Here is a 22459-nt window from a genome sequence, read left to right on the forward strand (position 1 = left end):
TTAAATGCTCCAATCAAAAGACATAGGGTAGCTGAGTAGATAAGAAAACAAGACCCATATATATGCTGTCTACAAGAGACCGATTGTGGGACAAAAGATACACACTAAAAGTAAAGAGATGGAAAAAGATATTTCATGAATGGAAATTTTAAAAAACCCGGGATAGTAATACTTGTATCTGACAAACTAGACTTTAAAATGAAGGCTATCATAGGAGACAAAAAAGGACACTACATAATAATAAAGGGAATAATTCAACAAGAGAATATAACCCTTATAACCATATGCACCCAACGTGGGAGCACTTAAATAAATAAAGCAAATTTTGGTGGATATAAAGGGAGAGACTGACAATAGTACAGTCATAGTAGGAGATTTTAGCACCCTATTGACATCAATAGATTGATCTTCCAAACAAAATAAAAAAGGAACAGTAGCTATAAATGACATACTATATCAGATGGATTTAATTGATATCTTTAAAGCATTTCATCCCAAAACAGCAGAATATGCATGCTATTCAAGAACACATGGAGAATTTTCTAGACTAGACCACATGTTAGGACACAAATCAAGTCTCAAATTTAAGAAGATTAAAATATCAAGCATCTTCTCTGACTATAATGGTATAAAAGTAGAAATCAATCACAAGAAAGAAAACTGAAAAACACACAAAGACTTGGAAGCTAAATGAGACGTTACTAAACAATGAATTGGTTAATGATGAGATCAAGGANCCCCCACAATAAATGACATACTATATCAGATGGATTTAATTGATATCTTTAAAGCATTTCATCCCAAAACAGCAGAATATACATGCTATTCAAGAACACACGGAGAATTTTCTAGACTAGACCACATGTTAGGACACAAATCAAGTCTCAAATTTAAGAAGATTAAAATATCAAGCATCTTCTCTGACTATAATGGTATAAAAGTAGAAATCAATCACAAGAAAGAAAACTGAAAAACACACAAAGACTTGGAAGCTAAATGAGACGTTACTAAACAATGAATTGGTTAATGATGAGATCAAGGAAGAAATGAACAGATATCTTGAACAAAATGAAATTGAAAACAAAACAACCCAAAATCTATGGGACACAGTGAGAGCATTCCTAAGAGGGAAATTCATAGCATTACAGGTCTCCCTCAAGAAACAAGGAAAACCTTAAATAAACAACCTAATTTTACACTTAAAGGAACTAGGAAAAAACAGCAAACAAAGCCCAAAGTGAATAGAAGAAAGAAAATAATGTTCAGGGGAGAAATAAAAGAAATCGAGTCAAAAGAAATAATACAAAAAATCAATGAAACCCAGAGCTGTATTTTGTAAAGATAAACAATATTAACAAGCCTTTAATGAGTCTCATCAAGAAAAAAATAGAGAAAACCAAATAATGTCAGAAATAAAAGAGAAGTAACAACTGACTAACAAAAATACAACAGGTTGTAAGAAAAACATTATGAATAACTACATGCAAAACACTGAAGAATCTGGACAAAATGGATAAATTCCTAGAAACATACAATTTTCCCAGACTAAGTCAGGAAAAATCAGAGAATCTGAACAAACTGATTATAACTAGTGAAATAGAAACAGTAATCAAAAACTCTCCAAAATCAAAAGTCCTGGACCAGATGGCTTCACAGGTGAGTTTTACCAAACATTTACAGAGAACTAAAATCTGTCCCTCTCAAACTATTCCAAAAAATTCAAGAGGAGGAAAGACTCCCAAGCTCATTTTACAAAGCCAGCCTTATCCTAATTCCAAACCAGATAGATACTACAAAGAAAGAAAATTATAGGCCACTATCCCTGATGAACATAGATGCTAAAATCCTCAACAAAATGTTAGCAAACCAGATCCAGGAATACATTAAAAAGATCATACACCATGTCAAATAGGAATTATTCCAGGGATGCTAGATTGGTATAATATCCACAAGTCAATAAATATGACACACCACATAAGCAAAATGAAGGATAAAAACCATATGATCATATCAATAAATACAGAAAAAGCATTTGATAAAATCAAGCATCCATTTATTATAAAAACTCTCAAAGCAGGAATAGAGGGAACATACTTCAATATAATAAAGGTCATATATGAAAAACCCACAGCCAACATCATACTCAATGGGCAAAAACTAAAAGTATTTCCTTTAATATCAGTAACACAATAGGTATGTCTGCTTTCACTCTTTTATTCAACATCGAACTAGAAGTCCTAACCACAGCACTCAGATAAGAAGATGAAATAAAAGGCATCCAATTAAAAAGGAAAAAGTAAAAGAGTCATTATTTGGAGGTGATGTGATACTGTATGTAGAGAGCCCTAAAGATTCTATCTAAAACTTACTAGAACTGGTAAATGAATTAAAGTAGCAGAATACAAAATTAATATCCAGAAATCAGTTGCATTTTTATTCGCCAATATTGAACTATCAGCAAGGGAAACTAATAAAACAATCTCATTTACAATTGCACCAAAAAAATACCTAGGAATAAACCTAACCAAGGATGTAAAAGACCTGTACTTGGAAAATTATTGAGACTGAAGAAAGAAACTGAAAAAGATACAAATAAGTGGAAGCACATACTGTGGTCTAGTATAGAAAGAATTAGTATCAAGGCCCTGGCTGGTGTAGCTCAGTGGATTGAGTACGGGCTACAAACCAAAGGGTTGCTGGTTTGATTCCCAGTCAGGACACATTTCTGGGTTGTGGGCCAGGTCCCCATTAGGGGCCACATGAGAGGCAACCACACATTGATGTTTCTCTCCCTCTCTTTCTCCTTCTCTTCCCCTTTCTCTAAAAATAAATAAATAATCTTTTTAAAAAATTTAAAAAGAAAAAATTATTATCATTAAAATGACCATACTACCAAGCAATTTATTGATTGCAATTCCTATCAAGATACCAGTGGTGTATTGCAAAAAGTTATGTGGAACCAAAGAAGACCTCCAATAGTGACAGCAATCTTAAGAAAAAAGAATAAAGTTGGAGAACTCCTGTTGCCTAATATCAAACTATACTACAAGGCCATCATAATCAAAACAGCATGGTACTGGCATAACAACACATATAGATCAATGGAACAGAACAAAGAGTGTAGATAAAAACATCTTTATGGTCCATTAATAATTGACAAAGGAGGCAAGAACATACAATGGGGTAAAGATAGTCTATTCAATAAATGGTGTGAAAATTGGATAATATGTGCAAAAAATAAAATTAGACCACCTTTTATACCACATACAAGAATAAACTAAAAATGGATTAAATACTTAAATGTAAGACTCAAAACCATAAAAATACTAGAAGAAAACATAGACAGTAAAATCTCAGACATTTCTTCTGGTAATATTTTTTCTGATATATTGCTTCAGGCAAGGGAAAGAAAAGATTAATGAATAGGACTACATCAAACCAAAAAGTTCTTACACAGTAAAGAAAATCATCAATAAAATAAAAGATAACCCACTGAATAGGAGAACATATTCACTAATGATACACTGATAGGGGGGTAATATCAAAATTTATAAAGAACTTATAAAACTCAATACCAAAAAAACCTACACTCCAGTTTAAAAAAAAGGTCAAAAGACCTGAATAGACACTTCTCCAAAGAGGACATACAGATGGCAAATAGATATTTGAAAAGATGCTCAACTTCACTAATCACCAGAGAAATGCAATTCTAAACCATAATGAGATATCACTTCACACCTGTCAGAATGGCCATCATCAGTAAACCAACAAATGTTGATGAGGAGGTGGAGGAAAAGGAACCCTCGTGTAGTATTGTTGGGAATGCAGATCAGTGCAGCCACTGTGGAAAGCAGTGTGGAGTTTCCTCAAATAATTAAAAATGAAACTGCCTTATAATCCAGCATTTCCACTTCTGGGAATAAATGAGAAGAAACTAGAAACACTAATTCAGAAAAATATATGCATCCCTATGTTCATTGCAGTGTTATTTTCAATAGCCCAGATTTGGAAGCAACCCAAGGGTCCATCAGTAGATGAATGGATAAAAAACCTGTGGTACATTTATACAATGGAATTCTACTCAACTATAAAAAAGAAGGAAACTCTTACCCTTTGCAACAGCTTGGGTGAACCTGGAAAGTACTGTGATAAGTCAAATAAGCCATTTAGAGAAAGATAAGTACCTTATGATTTCACTCATATGTGGAATCTAATGTACAAAATGAACAAACAAAACAAATGGACTCATAGATAGAGAATTGACTGACAGCTGTTAGAGGGCATGGGGTTGTAGGTCTGGATGAAAAAGGCAAGGGAATTAAGAAAAAAAACTCAGACACAACAACAGTGTGGTGATTTCTAGAGGGAAAGGTGGACTGGGAAAGGTAAAAGACGGTATGGGGGGGATAAATGGTGATGGAAGGAGACTTGACTTGGTATGGCACACAATACAATATAGATGATATTTTATAGAATTGTACACCTGAAACCTATATACTTTTATTAACCGATGTCACACTGATAAATTCAATTAAAAATAAAATAATTTTTTTAAAAGCCCATAAAAGCTCCTTGAATTTGACCTCAAACAAAATATACTTTAGCATAAAATACTACTAGAAACAGAGAGTCATTTCATGATAAAAATTCCTATTCATCAGGAAAACAAAGCAATGATAAATGTATATACATCTAATAATCAAGCCTTAAAGTACATGAAGTAAAATTTAACAGAATTGAAAGCATTAACAGAAAATGCCACAGTTATAGCTGCAGAATTCAATACCCTGCTTTCAAAACAACTAGACTGAAAATCAGCAAGGACACTGAGGCCTTGAACAACATTATCAATTAACTTGACGTTTCACCTGACAACCGCAAGAATATATACTCTTCAAACACACATAAGCCAAATTTGGTAAATCTAAAAGTATTGAAATTATACAACGCATATTCTCCAAGCATGGTAGAGTTAAATTAGAAAATAACAACAGATAGAAATTTGGATATCCTCAATACAGGCATACCTTGGTGATACTGCAAATTCAGTTTCAAACACCACAATAAACTGAGTCTCATGAATTTGGGGATTTTCCAGTACATATAAGAGTGATGCTGTAGCTCAGTGGATTGAGTGCGGGCCTACGAACCAGAGGATCGTGGTTCGATTCCCAGTCAGGGCACATGCCTGGGTTGCAGGCCGGTTCCCTGCAGGCCAACTCCCAGCAGGGGACGCACAAAAGGCAACCATACATTGATGTTTCTCTCCCTCTCTCCTTCCCCTCTAAAGATAAATAAATAAAATCTTTAAAAAAAAAAAGAGTGATGCTTATGCTATACATTGGTCTGTTAAGTGTGCAATAGCACTATGCCTAAATATTTATATACCTTAATTTTTAAATACTTTATTGCTAAGAATAAACCTCTATTATCTGAGCCTGTAGGAAAAATGGCACTGATACTCTTGCTGAACATATGGTTGCCACAGCCTTCAATTTGTTTAAAAAAAAAAAAACAAGTATCTGTGAAACTCAACAAAGCAAAGAACAATAAAATGAGGTACACCTTTATGTGGAAACTGAATGATACTCTTTTAAATTATTGATGGTCTGAAGAAAGACCCTATAAGGAAAATTAGAAAATATTTTGAATTGAATGAAAATGGAAAAGCAAAATATCAAAATATATAGGACATTGGTAAAGTGGTGCTTAGAGAAAAATTAATAGCTTTAAATGATGATGTAAAAAATTCAAGCTCATAGACACACAAGAAACAACAGATTGGTGTTTGTAAGCTTAAGGAGTCAGCAAAATAGGTGAAGGGAGTCAAAAGGTACAAAATTCCTCTTATAAAATAAATAAGTCATGGGGATGTAATGTACAGCATGCTGGATTATAGTTAATAGTTGCTAAGAGAGTAGATCTTAAAAGTTCTCATGACAAGAAAAAGAAATTGTAACTGTGTGGTAATGGATGTTGTCTAGACTTACGATTATTTTGCAATATATACAAATATTGAATCATTATGTTGTTCATTTAAAACTAATATATCTCAATTATACCTCAATTTAAAAAAATGCCTACAGAATAAAGGTCTCAAATCAACAACGTAAGCTTCCACCTTTAGAAACTCAAAAAGAAGAGCAAACTAAATCTAAAGCAAGCAGAGGAAGAAAATAATACAGATTAGAGTAGAAATTAATAGAAACAATAGTCAAAAGTTGGCTCTTTGAAATAAAAGTCAAAGAAATTTATGAATCTTTAACTTAGTTTGACCTAGAAAAAAAAGACACAAATGAACAAAATTAGAAATGAAAGCAGCCCTGGCTGCTGTGGCTCAGTGGACTGAGTGCCTGCCTGCAAACCAAAGGGTCACTGGTTTAATTCCCAGTCAGGGCACATATCTGGGTTGTGGGCCAGGTCCCCAGAAGGGGACATGAAATGCAAACACACATTGATAATTCACTCCATCTCTTTCTCCCTCCCTTCCTCTCTCTCCAAAAATAAATAATCTTATAAAAAAGAAATGAAAGCAGATTAGAAATAACTGTTGACACTACAGAAAGTAAAAAGACTAAGAGAATATAGATATAATCAGCAATTCTATGCCAAGAAGTTGGTAAATCTAAGTAGTTATTAAATAACAATAACATCTTATGTTTTAAAAACTACACTAATACGAAAATTCACAATAAAATAATATGGAAGATGCTTAGAGAAAAGGTAAAGCGTATCAAAGTTAAATTTTTTTTTTGTTTTACATAGCTGGATTGTCGTTCATTGTCAAAGTGATGAAAAATGTCTCAAGCCCATACATCCCTTTCTGTGCCTGTTGATACTCTAATTCCATAAACTGGAGGTGGGAAGGCTTAGACTTGAAAGATGGACAATGTCTAGAGCAGTGGCTTTCAAACTTTTTAAATTGTCACACTAGTTGATATTTTGACCCAGTGTGTGTACATAACACAGAAGAAAAAGTTCCACAAAGTAATAACCTTTGTGAATGATCACTATGATACTTTATATTCTGTTCTGCTTTATTCTATTTCATTTTTTGTATTACTTCAGAACATGTTTAATTGATTTCATGATCCATATGGTTTGAAGATGTGAATAACACGGGTAAGAGTGTTTCCTGAGAAGTCCTGAGTGTTTCCTGAGAAGTCCTGAGTGTTTACCTCTCCTGTTTTAACACTTGTTATGATACTAAGGATAAAATTAGGTCAAAATAAACAGGTAAATGAGAAAAAGATATGACAGAGAAAGGTTAATTAGCACAAGGATCTTTGAGATCTTCTCAGTTAAGAATATTTTGTTAGGTAAATGTTCACTGTTATTACTAGCATCTTCCTTTCTGTCACCCAAAATAGAAGGTTGGATTCTTTTTCACAACCATCTCTTATTGAATTAGTCATCCAGTTCTGTGGATTCTTTCCTCACAATGTGTCTCACATCTTTGTTCTTATTTTTCTTTTTTCTTCTTAAAATTAAGATATAATTAACATGTAACATTGTAATAATTTTAGGTATACAACATAATTATTTGATGTATGTGCATATCACAAAATGATCAAAGTTCTTGCTTTGTTTCAGTGCAGGACTGAAACACTGAAAATCTTTAGCCTTCGCTAGAAAAATAGGGGAGTATAAATGTTCAAATTTTAAGTGTAACTACTAAGAAAATATAAATATAATGAATAACCTCCAAATTGATAGGGGAATAAGGAAAACTCAGTGTAACAGAAGAAACAGAGGGGAAAAAAAAACAAGGAAAAGGAAGTTAAATGGGAGACACAAAATAAATGGGAGAAATAAGCCCAAATATTGTACATTACAATAATTACAGGTGGATAAAATGATATTGGATTTTAAAAATCCAGCTACATGGTCTTTAAAGAAACATGGTAAAAATGGAAAGACTCCTGAATGTTGAAGATATAGGAATGGGAAAAGTTATAACAGCAAATATTTCAGTAGACAAATATTTACTAGTAAAGAATAACAAAGTTCACTGAGACTAGGGAAGTCTCATCTCATGCCCAGGAGCTTGAAAACAATAATTTTAAAAAACCTGCCCTGGCTGATGTAGCTCAATGGATTGAGCACAGGCCTGCGAACCACATGATCGCGGTTTGATTCCCAGTCAGGGCACATGCCTAGGTTGCAGGCCAACTCCCAGCAGGGGACGCACGAAAGGCAACCATACATTGATGTTTCTCTCCCTCTCTCCTTCCCCTCTAAAGATAAATAAATAAAATTTTAAAAAAAACCTATTTGTACTGTATTCATAGCTAACCTAGCAAGCCCTTTTTTTTATTACATAGGAGCAGACTTTCATTCTTAGAGTAAAAATACATATTTTTTCACCTTACACTTTTAAAAGAAGGAATAACTTTTCTTCCACGGGCATACACTAGCACTCATGAATACAGATGAAGTAGAGAGTAAGCGGAGAATCAGCATGAGGACATGACCACATCCACATGTTACAGTCACCCCTTTGGCTGCTGCCAAAGGACAGGTCACAGAGGGCAAAGATATCACCTAAATTGCCAAGTGAAAAATGCAGACTCCAAAATAATATATACATTGGATTATCTACCTTAAGCTCTAAAAAACTGCTGGAATATCATCAAATACCTATACTAAAATCATTAGCAATCATTATCTTTAGCAGTAGAATTATTGGTAATTTTTTTCATTATGCTTTTCTGGATTTTAAAAAATGATTATAATACAGTATTTTTATGATGTTACTTTTAAAAAGTAGAAATTTCCATAAGTTTTCTTTAAATAAAAATAGGGAGGGCAGCTGAATTATTCTAAGATCTAAAAACACTAACTTCTGTGGAAATTCAACAGTATTTCAAATGGACTAAATATTGAAAACAAAACAAAATCAGATTTCTTTCAACCTTTAATATGTTTAACAGAAACTGAAGTTCACCTAAATGCTTTGGGGTGATATTTTCTTCTAGGAACTTGACCAAAATGCCACTGAGAAAGTCCAGGCAATGTTCACGGCCATCGATGAGCTCTTGTACGAGCAGAAGCCGAGTGTGCATACTAAGAGTCTACAAGGGGAGTGCCAACAGTGGACGTGTACTTTTCCTCACCTCAGGTATTCATGGCCAACACTAGGCTGTGAAACGCAGATGTCCAAAAAAACTTGTGCTCCGAGTCTTTCTGGGCCTGGTTTTGATAAGTAAAGAAGGTCATGCAGTGTAAAGCTGCAGTTGAAAGAAAACTCAAGTTGCTGGCAGTTTCTTGGAGTTTTCACAACCAGGAGTATGTCATCCTGAAGCAGTGAGACAGTTTCTGTGCTTAGCTGAGATCTGTGAATCATGGCTGTGCAAAAGCCCTTCTTTGGAACAACACTGTCAGAAAATGTGTTTGTTGACACTCTTATCTACAGGAAATTTTCTACATATAGTTGAAAGCACACATAAGCTGTTAGAAATATTTCCTTAGAAACCATATTAGTGCACTTAATACATATACTTAAAATTTATAAAGTTTCCTGTTCTTAGGAATATGATTCATGGTTTTCACTATTTTGGCTTGGCTTTCACTCATTTTGACAGGTTTAAAGATTATTATAGAAGATGGAGGGAAAATTACAAGTGTTTGCTCAGTTTCTTTGGATATTTTTGGGGGGAGAGGCTATAATAGCTTAATTTTTTCCATGTCTATCCTAAGGAAGAGACATACATCTGTGATAAGGTTCTGTGTTTACATTTTCTAAAAATTATTCTTAATCAGTTATCAGACTAAGTGTATACTGGACTTCTATGTAGAACTATCAAATTTGTTCTTAAAATGCCTACATTTTATATTTATGCAAGGTAAGGGTGGTTAATTGTCTTTCATGTTCTCTTTGAAGGATTTTGGGTAAGCAGATAGTCACTCCAAGTGAAGGTTATGGACTGTATCCTAGATCCCCTTCTGCTATTTCCGTTTCACATGAGGCAACACTGTCTCAGGAAAGAGATTCTACTATGTAAGTATTCTAATATCTAAGTATTTATGTACCCGAATAGGCAAGTATTTGGGCACTGTATGTTCTACAAGTTATACTGAGAATTAAAATACTTCTTCCTACTTTTTTATTTAATAAAGGACAGCAAATTCTGTAAGACTGACCATAGTCTTTGTACATATTAGAATTGTTATATAATTTTTTCCAAAAAGTAAGACATCCCCTAGGATTTAAGGACATTTTGTTATGTAGATATATATATTATCTATACCTATATCCATCTATCTACAGATACAGGAAGTTCCCTCTTGGACTAAATGAGTAGATAGACTGGTTTAAATAAATTTAGGATTCTACGAAATAGACCTTAAAATTTTTTTGAAAAAGTGATTTTGGCTTAAACATGTAATATTAGCCCTGGCTTGTGTGGCTCAGTGGATTGAGCACCAGCCTGCAAACCAAAGGGTTGCTGGTTCGATTCCCAGTCAGGACATATGCCTGGGTTGTGGGCCAGGTCCCCGGTGCAGGGTCTGTGAGAGGCAACCACACATTGACCTTTCTCTCCCTTCCTTTCTCCTTCCCTTCTCCTCTCTCTAAAAATAAATAAATAAATAGAATAAAAATAAACACCATGTAATATTATTTACAATTTAATCTCTTTATAGAAGTTAAACTGCTGTCAGTTTTTCGGCTTAACGGGGGCAATTAGTGTATTAGTTAAAATGGCTAATTCTTTGGAGCAACTCAAACTGTTTAAACAGGAGCAAAATATACCCAAATAGGATTATTTCAAAATCTATGTTCACCCTTAAATCTACTGTAAAATGTCATAGTTTTAATTCATTTATTATTATTCCTATACTTTTTCCGAAGACTGTACTTTCACTATTTGATACCCTCTAAGAATTGTCATAATACTTACTTTTGATGGCTGTTTTGCTGTAGTAATTTCATCAGTCCACCAAGCAAAACATACTGTCTTAGGCCAGTTCGGGTTATGGGATCTGGGTTATCAACTAACTGACTTTTGATCAGAAATAGGAATTGTTTGCCTTTCTCAAAGTGATATAAACTCAAGTTTCTGGTCACAAGGCTGAGCTTGCTTTTTAAAGTTTACCCTTTATATAAATTTCAAATTTTTACAACAAATGTGTCCCACAGAGATGAAGTATTCATTAATTCTTACTGACCAAAACTGCTTAACTCATGTGCTGTCATTAAAATACATTTTTCTGATCCGTTAGTATAAACTTTATAAATATACCTCATTGTAATTTTACAGCGATAAATAATAGTTTCATTCAGAGATTTCATCTCAAGGGAAACAAAGAGCCACGTCTAAGCAGTAACTCCTCCAAGGGGTCAACTCATCATTCTGCAGTACACTGCAGACCCCCCTCTTTCCTCTCTGCCTGCCACCACCACTGCCGATTGACCCTTCTTATTTTTAGTTTTGCTTTTCTGGACTATTTCACTTACAGGTTTCAATAATTACTTTTATTTACTACAGTACAGATGAAACAAATGCCTATCTATACACAGATATATACTTAGATGAAACAAATTGTCCAGCTCTATTAGCATGCCACTACTCATGGAAAGCAATCACAAATTAAACAGAATTCATGCTATTTACTTTCATAACTGGATTTGTCCATGTCTGATATTTCCTTTCTTGAGTACCATGTGAACTGATAGCATTTCAAAATATTTATGTTTTAATTAACCATTATGATTGATTTTCAATTGTTACAGCTAGGCCATGTCAAGCTGCTTCCTTTGTGTTTGTCTTGACTGTATCCTTGCTTTCTGGTCACAGTAGGATGTTCTAGGCCCATCCTAATTTTTCTTGCTTTACACTATGCTAGCCAAGGAAGTTTTCCCTGAAGTTTTCTTTATGGTCCAAGATTTCTCATAGAGTTCCAAATATGACATTCACATTCCAGGTATCAGAAAGCAGGAAAGGCAAAGGGCAAAAGGGCACCCCTGACAGCCAAACCAGTTCTCCTTAAACAGCCTTCCCAGAATCCCACATAACAGTTCTGCTCATATTTTACTGGCTACATCTGGCTGCAAGGTAGTGGGAAATGTAGCCTTTGAGGTGGGCGTTCCTCTCCTGAACTAAACTGACATGATCTACTAGGAAAGAAGGAGAGGATGGATATTGGGGTATCTAGCATTCTCTGCCACATATGTATGTAATTTTTGAAATTACTGTATATACTATGTAATCTTTTCATACAATTCTTACCCTTTTATTTTGGGCTCTTTTATTTTCTCTTACGCATTAATTTAATGACTGTATAGTATTCCATTGCATTAATATACCATTATTTAAACAATTAGTACCTAAACCTGTATTTTGAAACTGTTGGGCTAGCTTTAACACTTGGCAATCATAAACAATCCTGTGATAATAATTTTTATAGCTTAATCTTGTAAGGCATATCCTTGAAAGATATCCCTACAAACAGAATCACTGAATTAATGGGTATATTTATTTCAAGACTTCAAATATGTATTTCCAAAATGTTTTCCAATAAGATTTTACCACTAACCTTGGTAAAAAGTGACATAGATTTATTCTTTTTCTTCATTAAAAAAATACCCAAGGTACAAAAAAAGTATAAAGAATAACACATAACATGACTTAGCTATATTTGATATTTAGTTAAACTAATAGCCAATTTTAAAAATCATATTGCTCAAATGATCAACTACCTCCTACCCTCTACCAATCAGCAGAAACCATGACCTTGACCGAGACCCCAACTGCCTTAGTCACCGTGAGTAGTGAGTGTTCCTCTATATAACCCATCCCTGGAAAGCCACCAGAGAGCCAGGTCTTTNACAAAAAAAGTATAAAGAATAACACATAACATGACTTAGTTATATTTGATATTTAGTTAAACCAATAGCCAATTTTAAAAATCATATTGCTCAAATGATCAACTACCTCCTACCCTCTACCAATCAGCAGAAACCATGACCTTGACCGAGACCCCAACTGCCTTAGTCACCGTGAGTAGTGAGTGTTCCTCTATATAACCCATCCCTGGAAAGCCACCAGAGAGCCAGGTCTTTAATCATTTGCTCACCCATGACTCCGGGCATAGCGACACTTCCTCAACTAAGAAACCCTTACTTTCTTTGTAGTATTGCTCAGATCTGACTGACTTTCTCCAAAGTCAGCTTCCTGAAATGAATAAGTCATCACATATTCATTGAATACTTGGGCTTGAAGGGAAATTTAAACATTATAAATGAGAAGATCCCTGTCCTTAAGGAGCATACATTTTGAACAATGATGGAATTATGGAAATAAGCACATAATCTCCTGAGATGCCTTGAAAGATGCAATTATGAATGTAAATATTCTTAGATTTAAAAAATTCTATTTTATAGCCACAGTTGTTGCAACTGAAAAGATACCAAGCAGTATTCAGTACTTTATTGAACACTTACCTAAGCAGGTATTTATTCTTCCTGCTCTGAGGATTTGTAGGCATTAAGGTTTATGCTGGTACAGGAAGGTGTCACCAGGACAAGGGACTTGAAGCTAAAACTCATGTGACTGACTAGCTGTGAGAACTGTTTATGTCGTACATAATTATTATTTGCCTTTTTTCTCTCTCCCAGATTTGGTATTAGGGGAAAGAAGTTACATTTTTCAACTCCTTATGTTCATAAAGCATCTTCCATTGCCAAATCCTCTGGCCTGTGTTCCAAGGGAAAAGAAGAGGAAGACTGTGTAATCCTCTCGGAAGGGATAATAGAGGAATATCTAGCATTTGACCACACAGATATGTGAGTTATATGTCTTTTAAGCTATTTACCCCTCTCCTCTTTGCTGTATTAGTATGTACTTTTTCTAAAGTATACTACCAACATCACCTATAATTAGATTTATGTCACTTTTTGTTACTACTTTTCTATTGCTTCTCAGCTATCCACAGTTCATGTGCTTAGTTGGTATAAATCCCTATTACTTCCACCTACCAGACTCCCTTATGTTCATTCTTCCTGCATATATCATTTGCCTCTTCTTGACATTAAACATTTTTAAATGAATTAATTTTTTTCTCCACATAATTTGACTTTACCCTTTGTAAATTATCACCAGTAACTCATGGAATCACTGAAACTTTTTAAAAGAACAGTTGAAGAGATATGAACTTCATTTACATAAATCCTGTTTGGAAAAGGCACATATTGTTTATATAAAACCCTTATGCTCAACACAGACTCTATAATTAATAATGCTTATTTATATCTATTCTTATTGTATTCTGACAATAGTCCGAACACTAGATCGATAGTGACATAGATATTATTTACCCTCTTTACAGGAGAGGTGAGAATCAGAGTAGTTAAATGATTTGTCTCCGGTAAAGCTAAAACTAAAACCTTATCCAATTCTGAATCCAGTGTTCTCTTTATATTCTATGCTACCTTTCTGAAACATTAAACTTTTAAAATATTTATTTATTTATTTTTAGAGAGGGGGAAGGGAGGGAGGAGGGAGGGAGAGAAACATTGATTTGGGAGAGATACATTTATCGGTTGCCTCTCACACACCCGCATCTGGGGACCTGGCTCACACCCCCTGCATGTGCCCCGACTGGGAATCGAACCAATGACCTTTTGGTTTGCAGACCAGCACTCAGTCCCCTGAGCCACACTAGCCAAGGCTGAAACATTAAACTCTTAAACTATTCCCTTAAGCCTTTAAAAGTTCCAGAATTGATAGTCACAGCAACATATTTGAAAGTGAGTGAAAATTTTATTTTTGGCTATTAGGATTTGGTTAGATCTAGTTAGCATTGTGTCAATGATTCTGGAATTTTCTTCCCACCATATTGCCTACTGAGCCATGCTTACTCATGTGCTCAATGTACACATCCTAGGGTTAGCCAAACATAACCCAGGTTCCTGTACACAACAACACTGAGCGAGCAAAAGAACCATAATTATGTTCTTTTAGTTTTCTGGAGACCGCCCCCTTTCCTTTTACTTCACCTGGCGTGAATCACATTACCTCTATTTTCCTTTTTCCTCAAGTCAGTCTTCTCTCTTGGTTCTAACTTATAAAAATAATTGTAAGGAAATTAAAATTTTAATAATTTAATTTAAAATATGATGTAAATATATAGGTGCCCCCTAGGGCATCTCTTTCCCTTTTCCTAATGGTAAATCCAAATGCTTTTTCAGGTAGTACAGGGAAGATATTTTAGAAAGCAGAGATACCACTGAGAAATTGACTGAAAAATGACAGTTGTTGGACCGTTAGAATTTTCTAAATTTAAAAGAGTGAAGGCCCAGAAATAAACCAAAACACGAACAGGAAATTAATATATACAGTAGGTTCAGCAAATGATTTTGGTGCAACTTAGATAAACTGGAAAAAAATAAGATTCCTAACTTATTCTTTACATAAAATAAATTTCATACATGTAAAAAATTTAAATGTGACAAATGAAATCATGTAAGTTTAGGGAAAAATAAATGATGAAAGATTGTTTTTAAAAAATAATTTGACCTGGATGGGTCGCTCAGTTGGTTAGAGTGTCATCCCGATGCATGTCGGCTGGGTTAATTAGCTCCTGGTCAGGGCGCACACCCGGCAACCAGTGACTGCGTGGGCAGGTGAGCAACAAATCAACGTCTCTGTCTGTCTTTCTGTCTCTCTCTCAAAAAAAAAATAAAAAAAATTTGGGAATAGGTAAGGCCTTTCTAGCCATAGCACAGAATACACAAGTCATTTAAAAATTCTTTAAAATAACTATAAAAAGTCAAACAACAGATGACAGACTGGAAAAACATTTGCAGTTCATACACAAAGACTTATTAATTTCCTTAATATGTACACATCAATAATAAAAACACTAAGGACTAAACAGGCAAAGAATATGAATAGTTCACATAAAAAGAAAATGAATTTTAAATATAAGATGAGGCAAAGGTAGTTTTACAGTTGTTCACATGGAAAATGATACACTAATTAATAAATAATATAAGAATAAACTGTTTCACGTGCTCCCAACTATAAACCTGCTTTTGCCCCACTCTCTATATGAAATGAAATTGTCTCATTCACAAAGAGGGATTCAAATTTATACTATAATGAGATACTATTTTATCTGTCGGACTAGCAGAGAATAAAAGTAGTGTGATCATTACTTGAATGGGAAAACAGGCATGTCATTTTCCCACGGGAGAAGTACACTACCTCTGTAGAGTGGGGGTGGGCAATATCTTTCAGACTGAAATGCATAGGCCCTTTGACCTACTAATCCTGTTTATAGGAATTCACCCTGCAGATATAATACCCATGTCGCTAGAGAACTAAGTACAAGGATATTAATTACAGCATTGACTCTAAGAGCAAAAGGTTGGTTGATCCGTAACAGCTAGTTAGATGCATTATGCATACTGGATATATCCAATGGAATACTCTGCAGCTGTTTTTTAAAAAGAGGTAGATTTATGTGTGCTGATAGGGATCCATTGGCCAAAATACATCGTTAAATAGAAGAACATGGTGCAGTACAGTGTATAATGTAACTGTTTCTCTGGACTGATGTATAATGTTTACTTTGGGGAATGGGCCCTGGGGGAAGAGATGTAGGAGACTTATTTTTCACTGCTCGAATACATTTCTACTATTTGAATTTTTTATCATGTGAATGCATTATCTCCTCTAAAAAATAAATATAAATTTAAATACAATTAATAATAATCAGCCTTCCTTCCCCAGATGTTCTCCTTGGGAAAGGAACTTTGGCTGCCCTGCATAAACCTCTTAGCACCCTTCTTTCCACCAACAGTTTCCTGTTTAGTTCTGAGACCTCCGCTGCCCTGGGGATAACTCACTGTAGACAGAAGCTGAGAGATATTTGTCCCTATAACAAGCCAGTTCCAGAATTTGCTTTGTCCTAGTTTATAATCGATCTGCCATAGTAAGCACATCAGCTAATCCTCCCCACACCCCCAGAATTGTGGGGCTACTGGCACTCCCTGCCAGAGAAGAGAGACTTGGCTAACTGGGGCTTTCGGAGTTACAGAGACACAGTCTCCAGAAGAGCTTCAGAGTAGCTTCCTGTGCTATTGGGTTCCCCTCTTTTTCATTTCCAGCCAATTGGCAAATGTTTATTTGGATTAGTGAAAGTATTTTAATAATCTATGTTGAGTGTTTCCCTAATGAATCATTGCCTTAAATAATTATGGAGCATAATCACAGTAACATGCACATCATTAAATGTGTCATGTTAATATTAATCTAAATGTTATCGAATTATAGCCCTGGCTGGTGTGTGGCCCAGTTGGTTGAGCACCGGCCTGCAAACCATAGTTCACTGGTTCAATTCCCAGTCAGGGCACATGCCTGGGTTGTGGGCCAGATCCCTGGTTGGGGACATGCAAGAGGCAACCAACTGATGTTTCTCTCCCTCTCTCCCCCGTCTCTAAAAATAAATAAATAAAATCTCTAAAAAGATTATCCAATTACAACAAAAAAGATGATTTCTGTATGCTTGTCACAGCTTGTTACTCAATTGACAACACTCATCTGTTTAAAGCTAAAAAATCACAATGATTCTCAGTCTTATTTTTCTTGTTTTATTTTTTGGCAGAGTAGTGGGGTGGGGTGGGGGTAATAATGGAAATGCAGTCTCCTCTGCTGAGAACTCCCTTTGTTCGTAGGGCAGCTTAAAGCATGTGCTACACATGCTAGGCAAGGGGGGGAGGGGCACAAGTCACACTCCCAAGGAGCACAAAGGACTGTGGTGAGCATTCAGTGAAGAATAACCATGAAGTCTTTCCATCTTGCTTCTGTTACAGGGAAGAGGGGTTTCATGGAGAGAAAGCAGAAGCAGCTACAGAGAAACAGAAATTAGGGTATCCTCCCGTTGCTCCATTTTACTGCATGAAAGAGGATGTCCTTGCTCACGTGTTTGATGACGTGTGGAGCAAGGTCCTGAGCTGTATGGAGCAGTTGACACGTACTCACTGGGAGGGATTTGCTTCTGGTAAGGATCTTTGTGAAACAATATAAAAAGATAATTGTTTATGATTTCCAAGCACTGACCAGCCAATTAGACTATATGATTCATTAGTGCAAAGGACTCATATTTGTATTTCCCACAGAAACTAAGATATTTAGAAAATACTTGAGAATGAGTAACAAGGGCTGATCTATGGTGACTAGATGGAGATTGTGTTTTCTCTTTGAATATAATTATTTGTGACAATAAAATGTGCAAGTGGCAAATACATCTTTAAACTGCTTTATTGAAGAATAATGGATATAAAATAAATCATACATATTTAAGATATACAGTTTGATAAACTGACCTGTGTATAAACCCACGAAACCGTGAAACAGCCAATCTAGTGGACATACCCATGTACTCAAAATGACCTTTGTGATCCCTCTCTCCCGCCCTTGCCTGACCCACTATCCCCAAGTGACAGTTAATCTTTCTGTCACTATAGATTTCTTGTTTTTCAGAATTTTATATAAATGGAATCATATGGCATTTACTCTTCTATTAGTTCTTTCATCATGACCGTTTTGAGATTCATCCATGGCCTTGTGTGTGTCAATAATTTATTCCTTGCATTGCTCAGTATTCCATTGTTCCATAATGTATTTGTCCATTTATTGGTTGATGGGCATTTGTGTTGTTTTCAGCTTTGGACTGTTACATGTAAAGATGTTATGAACACTACTGTACAAGAACTTTTTGGAAATATATATTTTTTTCTCTTGGGTAAATTTCTATAAATGGAATAGTTGGATTATATGGTTAAATGTATATTTAACTTTTCAAGAAGTGTTTGTGTTGGTTTTCTGTGTTGCACAAAAAATTATCACAAACTTAGCAGCTTCAAACTGTATATATTTATTAGCTCACAGATTTGTGGGTCAAAAGTCCAGGAATGGCTTGGCTAGTCCTCTGCTTGGCACCTTAAAAGGCTGCAGTCACGGTGTTGGTCAGGCTGGGTTCTCATGTAGGGGTTCAACTACAGTAGGAAAGGATCCACCTTGCCCTTCTGTGTGTTCTTGGGAGGATCCAGTTTCTTACAGACGTAGTAGTCATGGCAGCTTTCTCCTTCAAAACTGGCGAGAAAGACTGAGAACTAGTCTGCTAGCAAGACAGAAGCTTATATAATGTAACATAATCATGGAAGTGACATCCCTTCACTTTTACTGTCACCTATTTTCTGAAAAAAGTCACAGGTCCTGCCCATCTGCCCACATTCAAAGAGGGAGTTACACAACGGTGTGAACACCAAGAGGTGAGCATCGCAGGGGAGCCACCTTGGAGTATGTCCACTGCAGTCCTCCCTCCAGTCCCCAATGACTCATGTGCTCCCACATGCAAAATACATTCATCTCCCTTCTGAGCTTCCCAGGAGATTCATCCTAAATCAGAAGTCCAAACATCTTATCATCTAAATCAGGTCCTTCTATGAATGAAGTTCTTGTAATGCACTAAGTTATTGGGGCACAATTCATTTCCATCCACAGACCTGTGAAACTAAAGGTTATATACACAGATATGTAAACACCTAACTATGTAATCTAACCATTTCGCTCTTAGAGACAAGTTAATTAATCTGACTCCACAGCCAACATAGAACAGTGGGCCGAGAAAGGATAACCATTACAGACATTCCAGTTAAAAAGGCAGGGGAGTGGGGGTGGAGAGTAAAAAGGGATCCATGTGAAATTCTGAAATCCAATTGGGAAAATATTGGGAGTTCCTTCATTACGTTTCAAGGCCTGGAAATCATCCTCTCAGCTCTCCACTCCACTGTCTGGGCTCCTGGTTTCACCCTCTGAGTCATCTTTCCTTTCTCAGGAAAGATGGCTCATGTCCGCAGCTCATGTAGATTTACCAGGCTGATTCCTACCAGGAGGATTTTGCGGGTCTGACAGCCTTCTTCCATTTAGAATCTTTTGCCATCTAGAGAGATTGAGAATTTCCAAATTCATCAGGTCCTGGTTTCCTTATGTTTAACAGTTTTTCCCTCAATGTATCACTCTCATCTTATGTTTTATTAGAAGCACCAGAAAAAAATCAGACCTTACCCTCAACACTTTGACTGGAAGTCTCTTCAGCTACATAACCAAGATCATCACTTACAAGTTCAGCTTTTCACTTTACCACAAGAGACCGTTTCACTAACCTTTCTGCCACCAAATAACAAACATCTCCCTTCCTCCACGTTCTAATAAAATGTTGCTCGTTTCCTCTGGAGCCATCCCCTACAGCATCCTCCAAATCCAGATTTCTGCTAATTCTGTTTAAGGCAATTTATGCCTTCTCCATCATACTTCTCAGATTTCTTCCAGCCTCTATCAATAAATAATTGAAAGGGAACTCAAGAAAGCAATTCATTTATAACAGCATCAAGAAGATTAAAACACTTAGTAATAAACTTAGCAAAGGCAGTGCAAGAGTTGCACATTGAAAACTACAAAACATTATTAAAAGAAACTAGAGGAGACCTAAAAAATGGAAAGATGGCTGTGTTTGTAGATAAAAGATTTAATATCATTTAAGCTGACAATACCCCCCAAATAAGTCTACAGGTTAAGTACAATCCTTATCAAAATTCTAACTGCCTTTTTTTGCAGAAATGGACAAGCTCATCCTGAAATTCATATGGAAATACAAGGTACCCTGAATATACAAAACACTATTGAAAAAGAACAAAGTTGGAGGATTCATACTTCTTGATTCTAAAACTTAACACAAAGCTACAGTAATTGAAACAGTGTGATAATGGCATAGGACGCATTAAAAAAATCCAGAAATAAACCCACCCATCTATGACCAATTGATTTTCAATAAGGGTGTGAAGATCATTCGATGAGGAAGAGTTTTCTCAACAAATGGTATAGGAACAACTAGATAGCCACATAGAAAAGAATGAAGTTGGGACTTCACTTGACACCATATACAAAATATCAACTAATAATGGAAAAAAAAACACATTTAAGAACTACAACTATATAACTCTGAGAAGAAAACCGAGTGTATCTTCATGATTGGCATGAGCTTATGTCTTGTAATTTCATGTTGCTTCTGCTTGGAGTTTGTTGAGCTATTTGCATCTGTGGGTTTATTGCTTGGTTTGGCAGTAGATTCTTGATATGACACCAAGTCCACAAATGATGAAAAATAGATAAATTGGACTTCATCAGAATAATAAAACTTTTTGTATCAAAGACATTATCAAGAAAGGTGAGAAAATTGCCTACAGAATGGGAGCAAATAAGCACAAATTATACAACTCATAAGAATCTAGCAGCCACAATAATAAAGAACTACAACCCAACAACAAAAGGACAAACAACCCAATTTTAAAAATGGGCAAATAACTTGAATAGACATTTCTCCAATGAAGATATACAAATAACCAATAAGTACATGAAAAGATGTTCAAGGTCATTATTCATTAGGGAAATGCAAATCAAAATGAAGCCACAATGAGATACCATGTCATACCTGCTAAGATGGATGGATATCCATATTTTAAAGAACAGCACAAGTGTTGGTGAGAATGTGGAAATTATTGGAACCTTCACACAATGCTAGTGAATATATAAAGTTATGTAGCCATTGCTGCATTGGAAACAGTTTGGCAGGTCCTTGGAAGATTAAATATAAATTTACCATTTGACACAGCAATTTCACTCAAAGGTATATAGCTGAAAGAACTGAAAACACATACCCACAAAAAGCCTGCGCATGACTGTTCAGAGCAGCATTATTCATAATGATCAAAAAAGAGGAACCAACCCAAATGTCTACCAACTGATGAATGGATAAAGAAAATTTGGTGTATCATGCATTATGGGCTGAAATGTGTTATCCTCAAAATTCATATGTTGACCCTGGCTGGCGTGGCTTAGTGGATTGAGTTCAGACCTGCTAACAAAAGGGTCACTGGTTCAATTCCCAGTCAGGGAGACTTCCGCCAAGATGGAGGCATAGGTGGAAACACTGTGCCTTCTCCCACAACCAAGTTTGAATACAACAAAAGTTTTGGAGAACTAGGACACACCCAGAGATCAGAAAACGGAATTATACGGAAGTCCAACAACTACAAACCGTTCAACGGGGACGGTAAGAGAGGCGGAGCCAGCAGCGGAGCTGGGTCGGGCAGGACAGATCCCCTGACCTAGGCTCGCAGGCAGTCTGGAACCAGTCGGGGTGTGGGGCAGACTGACCGGGATCGCACATTTGCGCACAGTGAGATGGACCACGCAGGCCCCAGGGGGCGAACCCAGTGGTGGAGGGCTGACAGAGGTGGCACACTCACGTGCAGTGGAACAAAACACGTGGGCCTGGTGACGGTGGTGGCTGCGGTGCCGGTGGGGGTCACGGCAGCAGGCGGCAGAGGGAAGCCATTGTCCCTCTTTAACCCCGCCCCCACATACAACGTCACAACCCAGTGACTTAGTTG

The 22459-nt window shown here is 35.9% G+C and overlaps 1 protein-coding gene across 4 annotated transcripts in view; it reads left to right on the top strand.

The window, feature by feature from the left end:
* Positions 1 to 22459, top strand: part of FAM149B1 (family with sequence similarity 149 member B1) — a 57062-nt gene that overhangs the window by 17941 nt on the left and 16662 nt on the right. For all 4 annotated transcript variants that reach the window (XM_037055880.1, XM_037055879.1, XM_037055877.1 and 1 more), the window contains 4 exons: positions 8979 to 9121; positions 9884 to 10000; positions 13619 to 13786; positions 17819 to 18006. In XM_037055880.1, the coding sequence (XP_036911775.1) occupies positions 8979 to 9121; positions 9884 to 10000; positions 13619 to 13786; positions 17819 to 18006 (616 nt within the window). The remainder of the gene's footprint in view (positions 1 to 8978; positions 9122 to 9883; positions 10001 to 13618; positions 13787 to 17818; positions 18007 to 22459) is intronic.

The sequence above is a fragment of the Sturnira hondurensis genome, unplaced genomic scaffold (assembly GCF_014824575.4).
Source record: "Sturnira hondurensis isolate 20B ecotype Veracruz unplaced genomic scaffold, ASM1482457v3 Scaffold0008761, whole genome shotgun sequence".
Lineage (NCBI taxonomy): Eukaryota > Metazoa > Chordata > Mammalia > Chiroptera > Phyllostomidae > Sturnira > Sturnira hondurensis.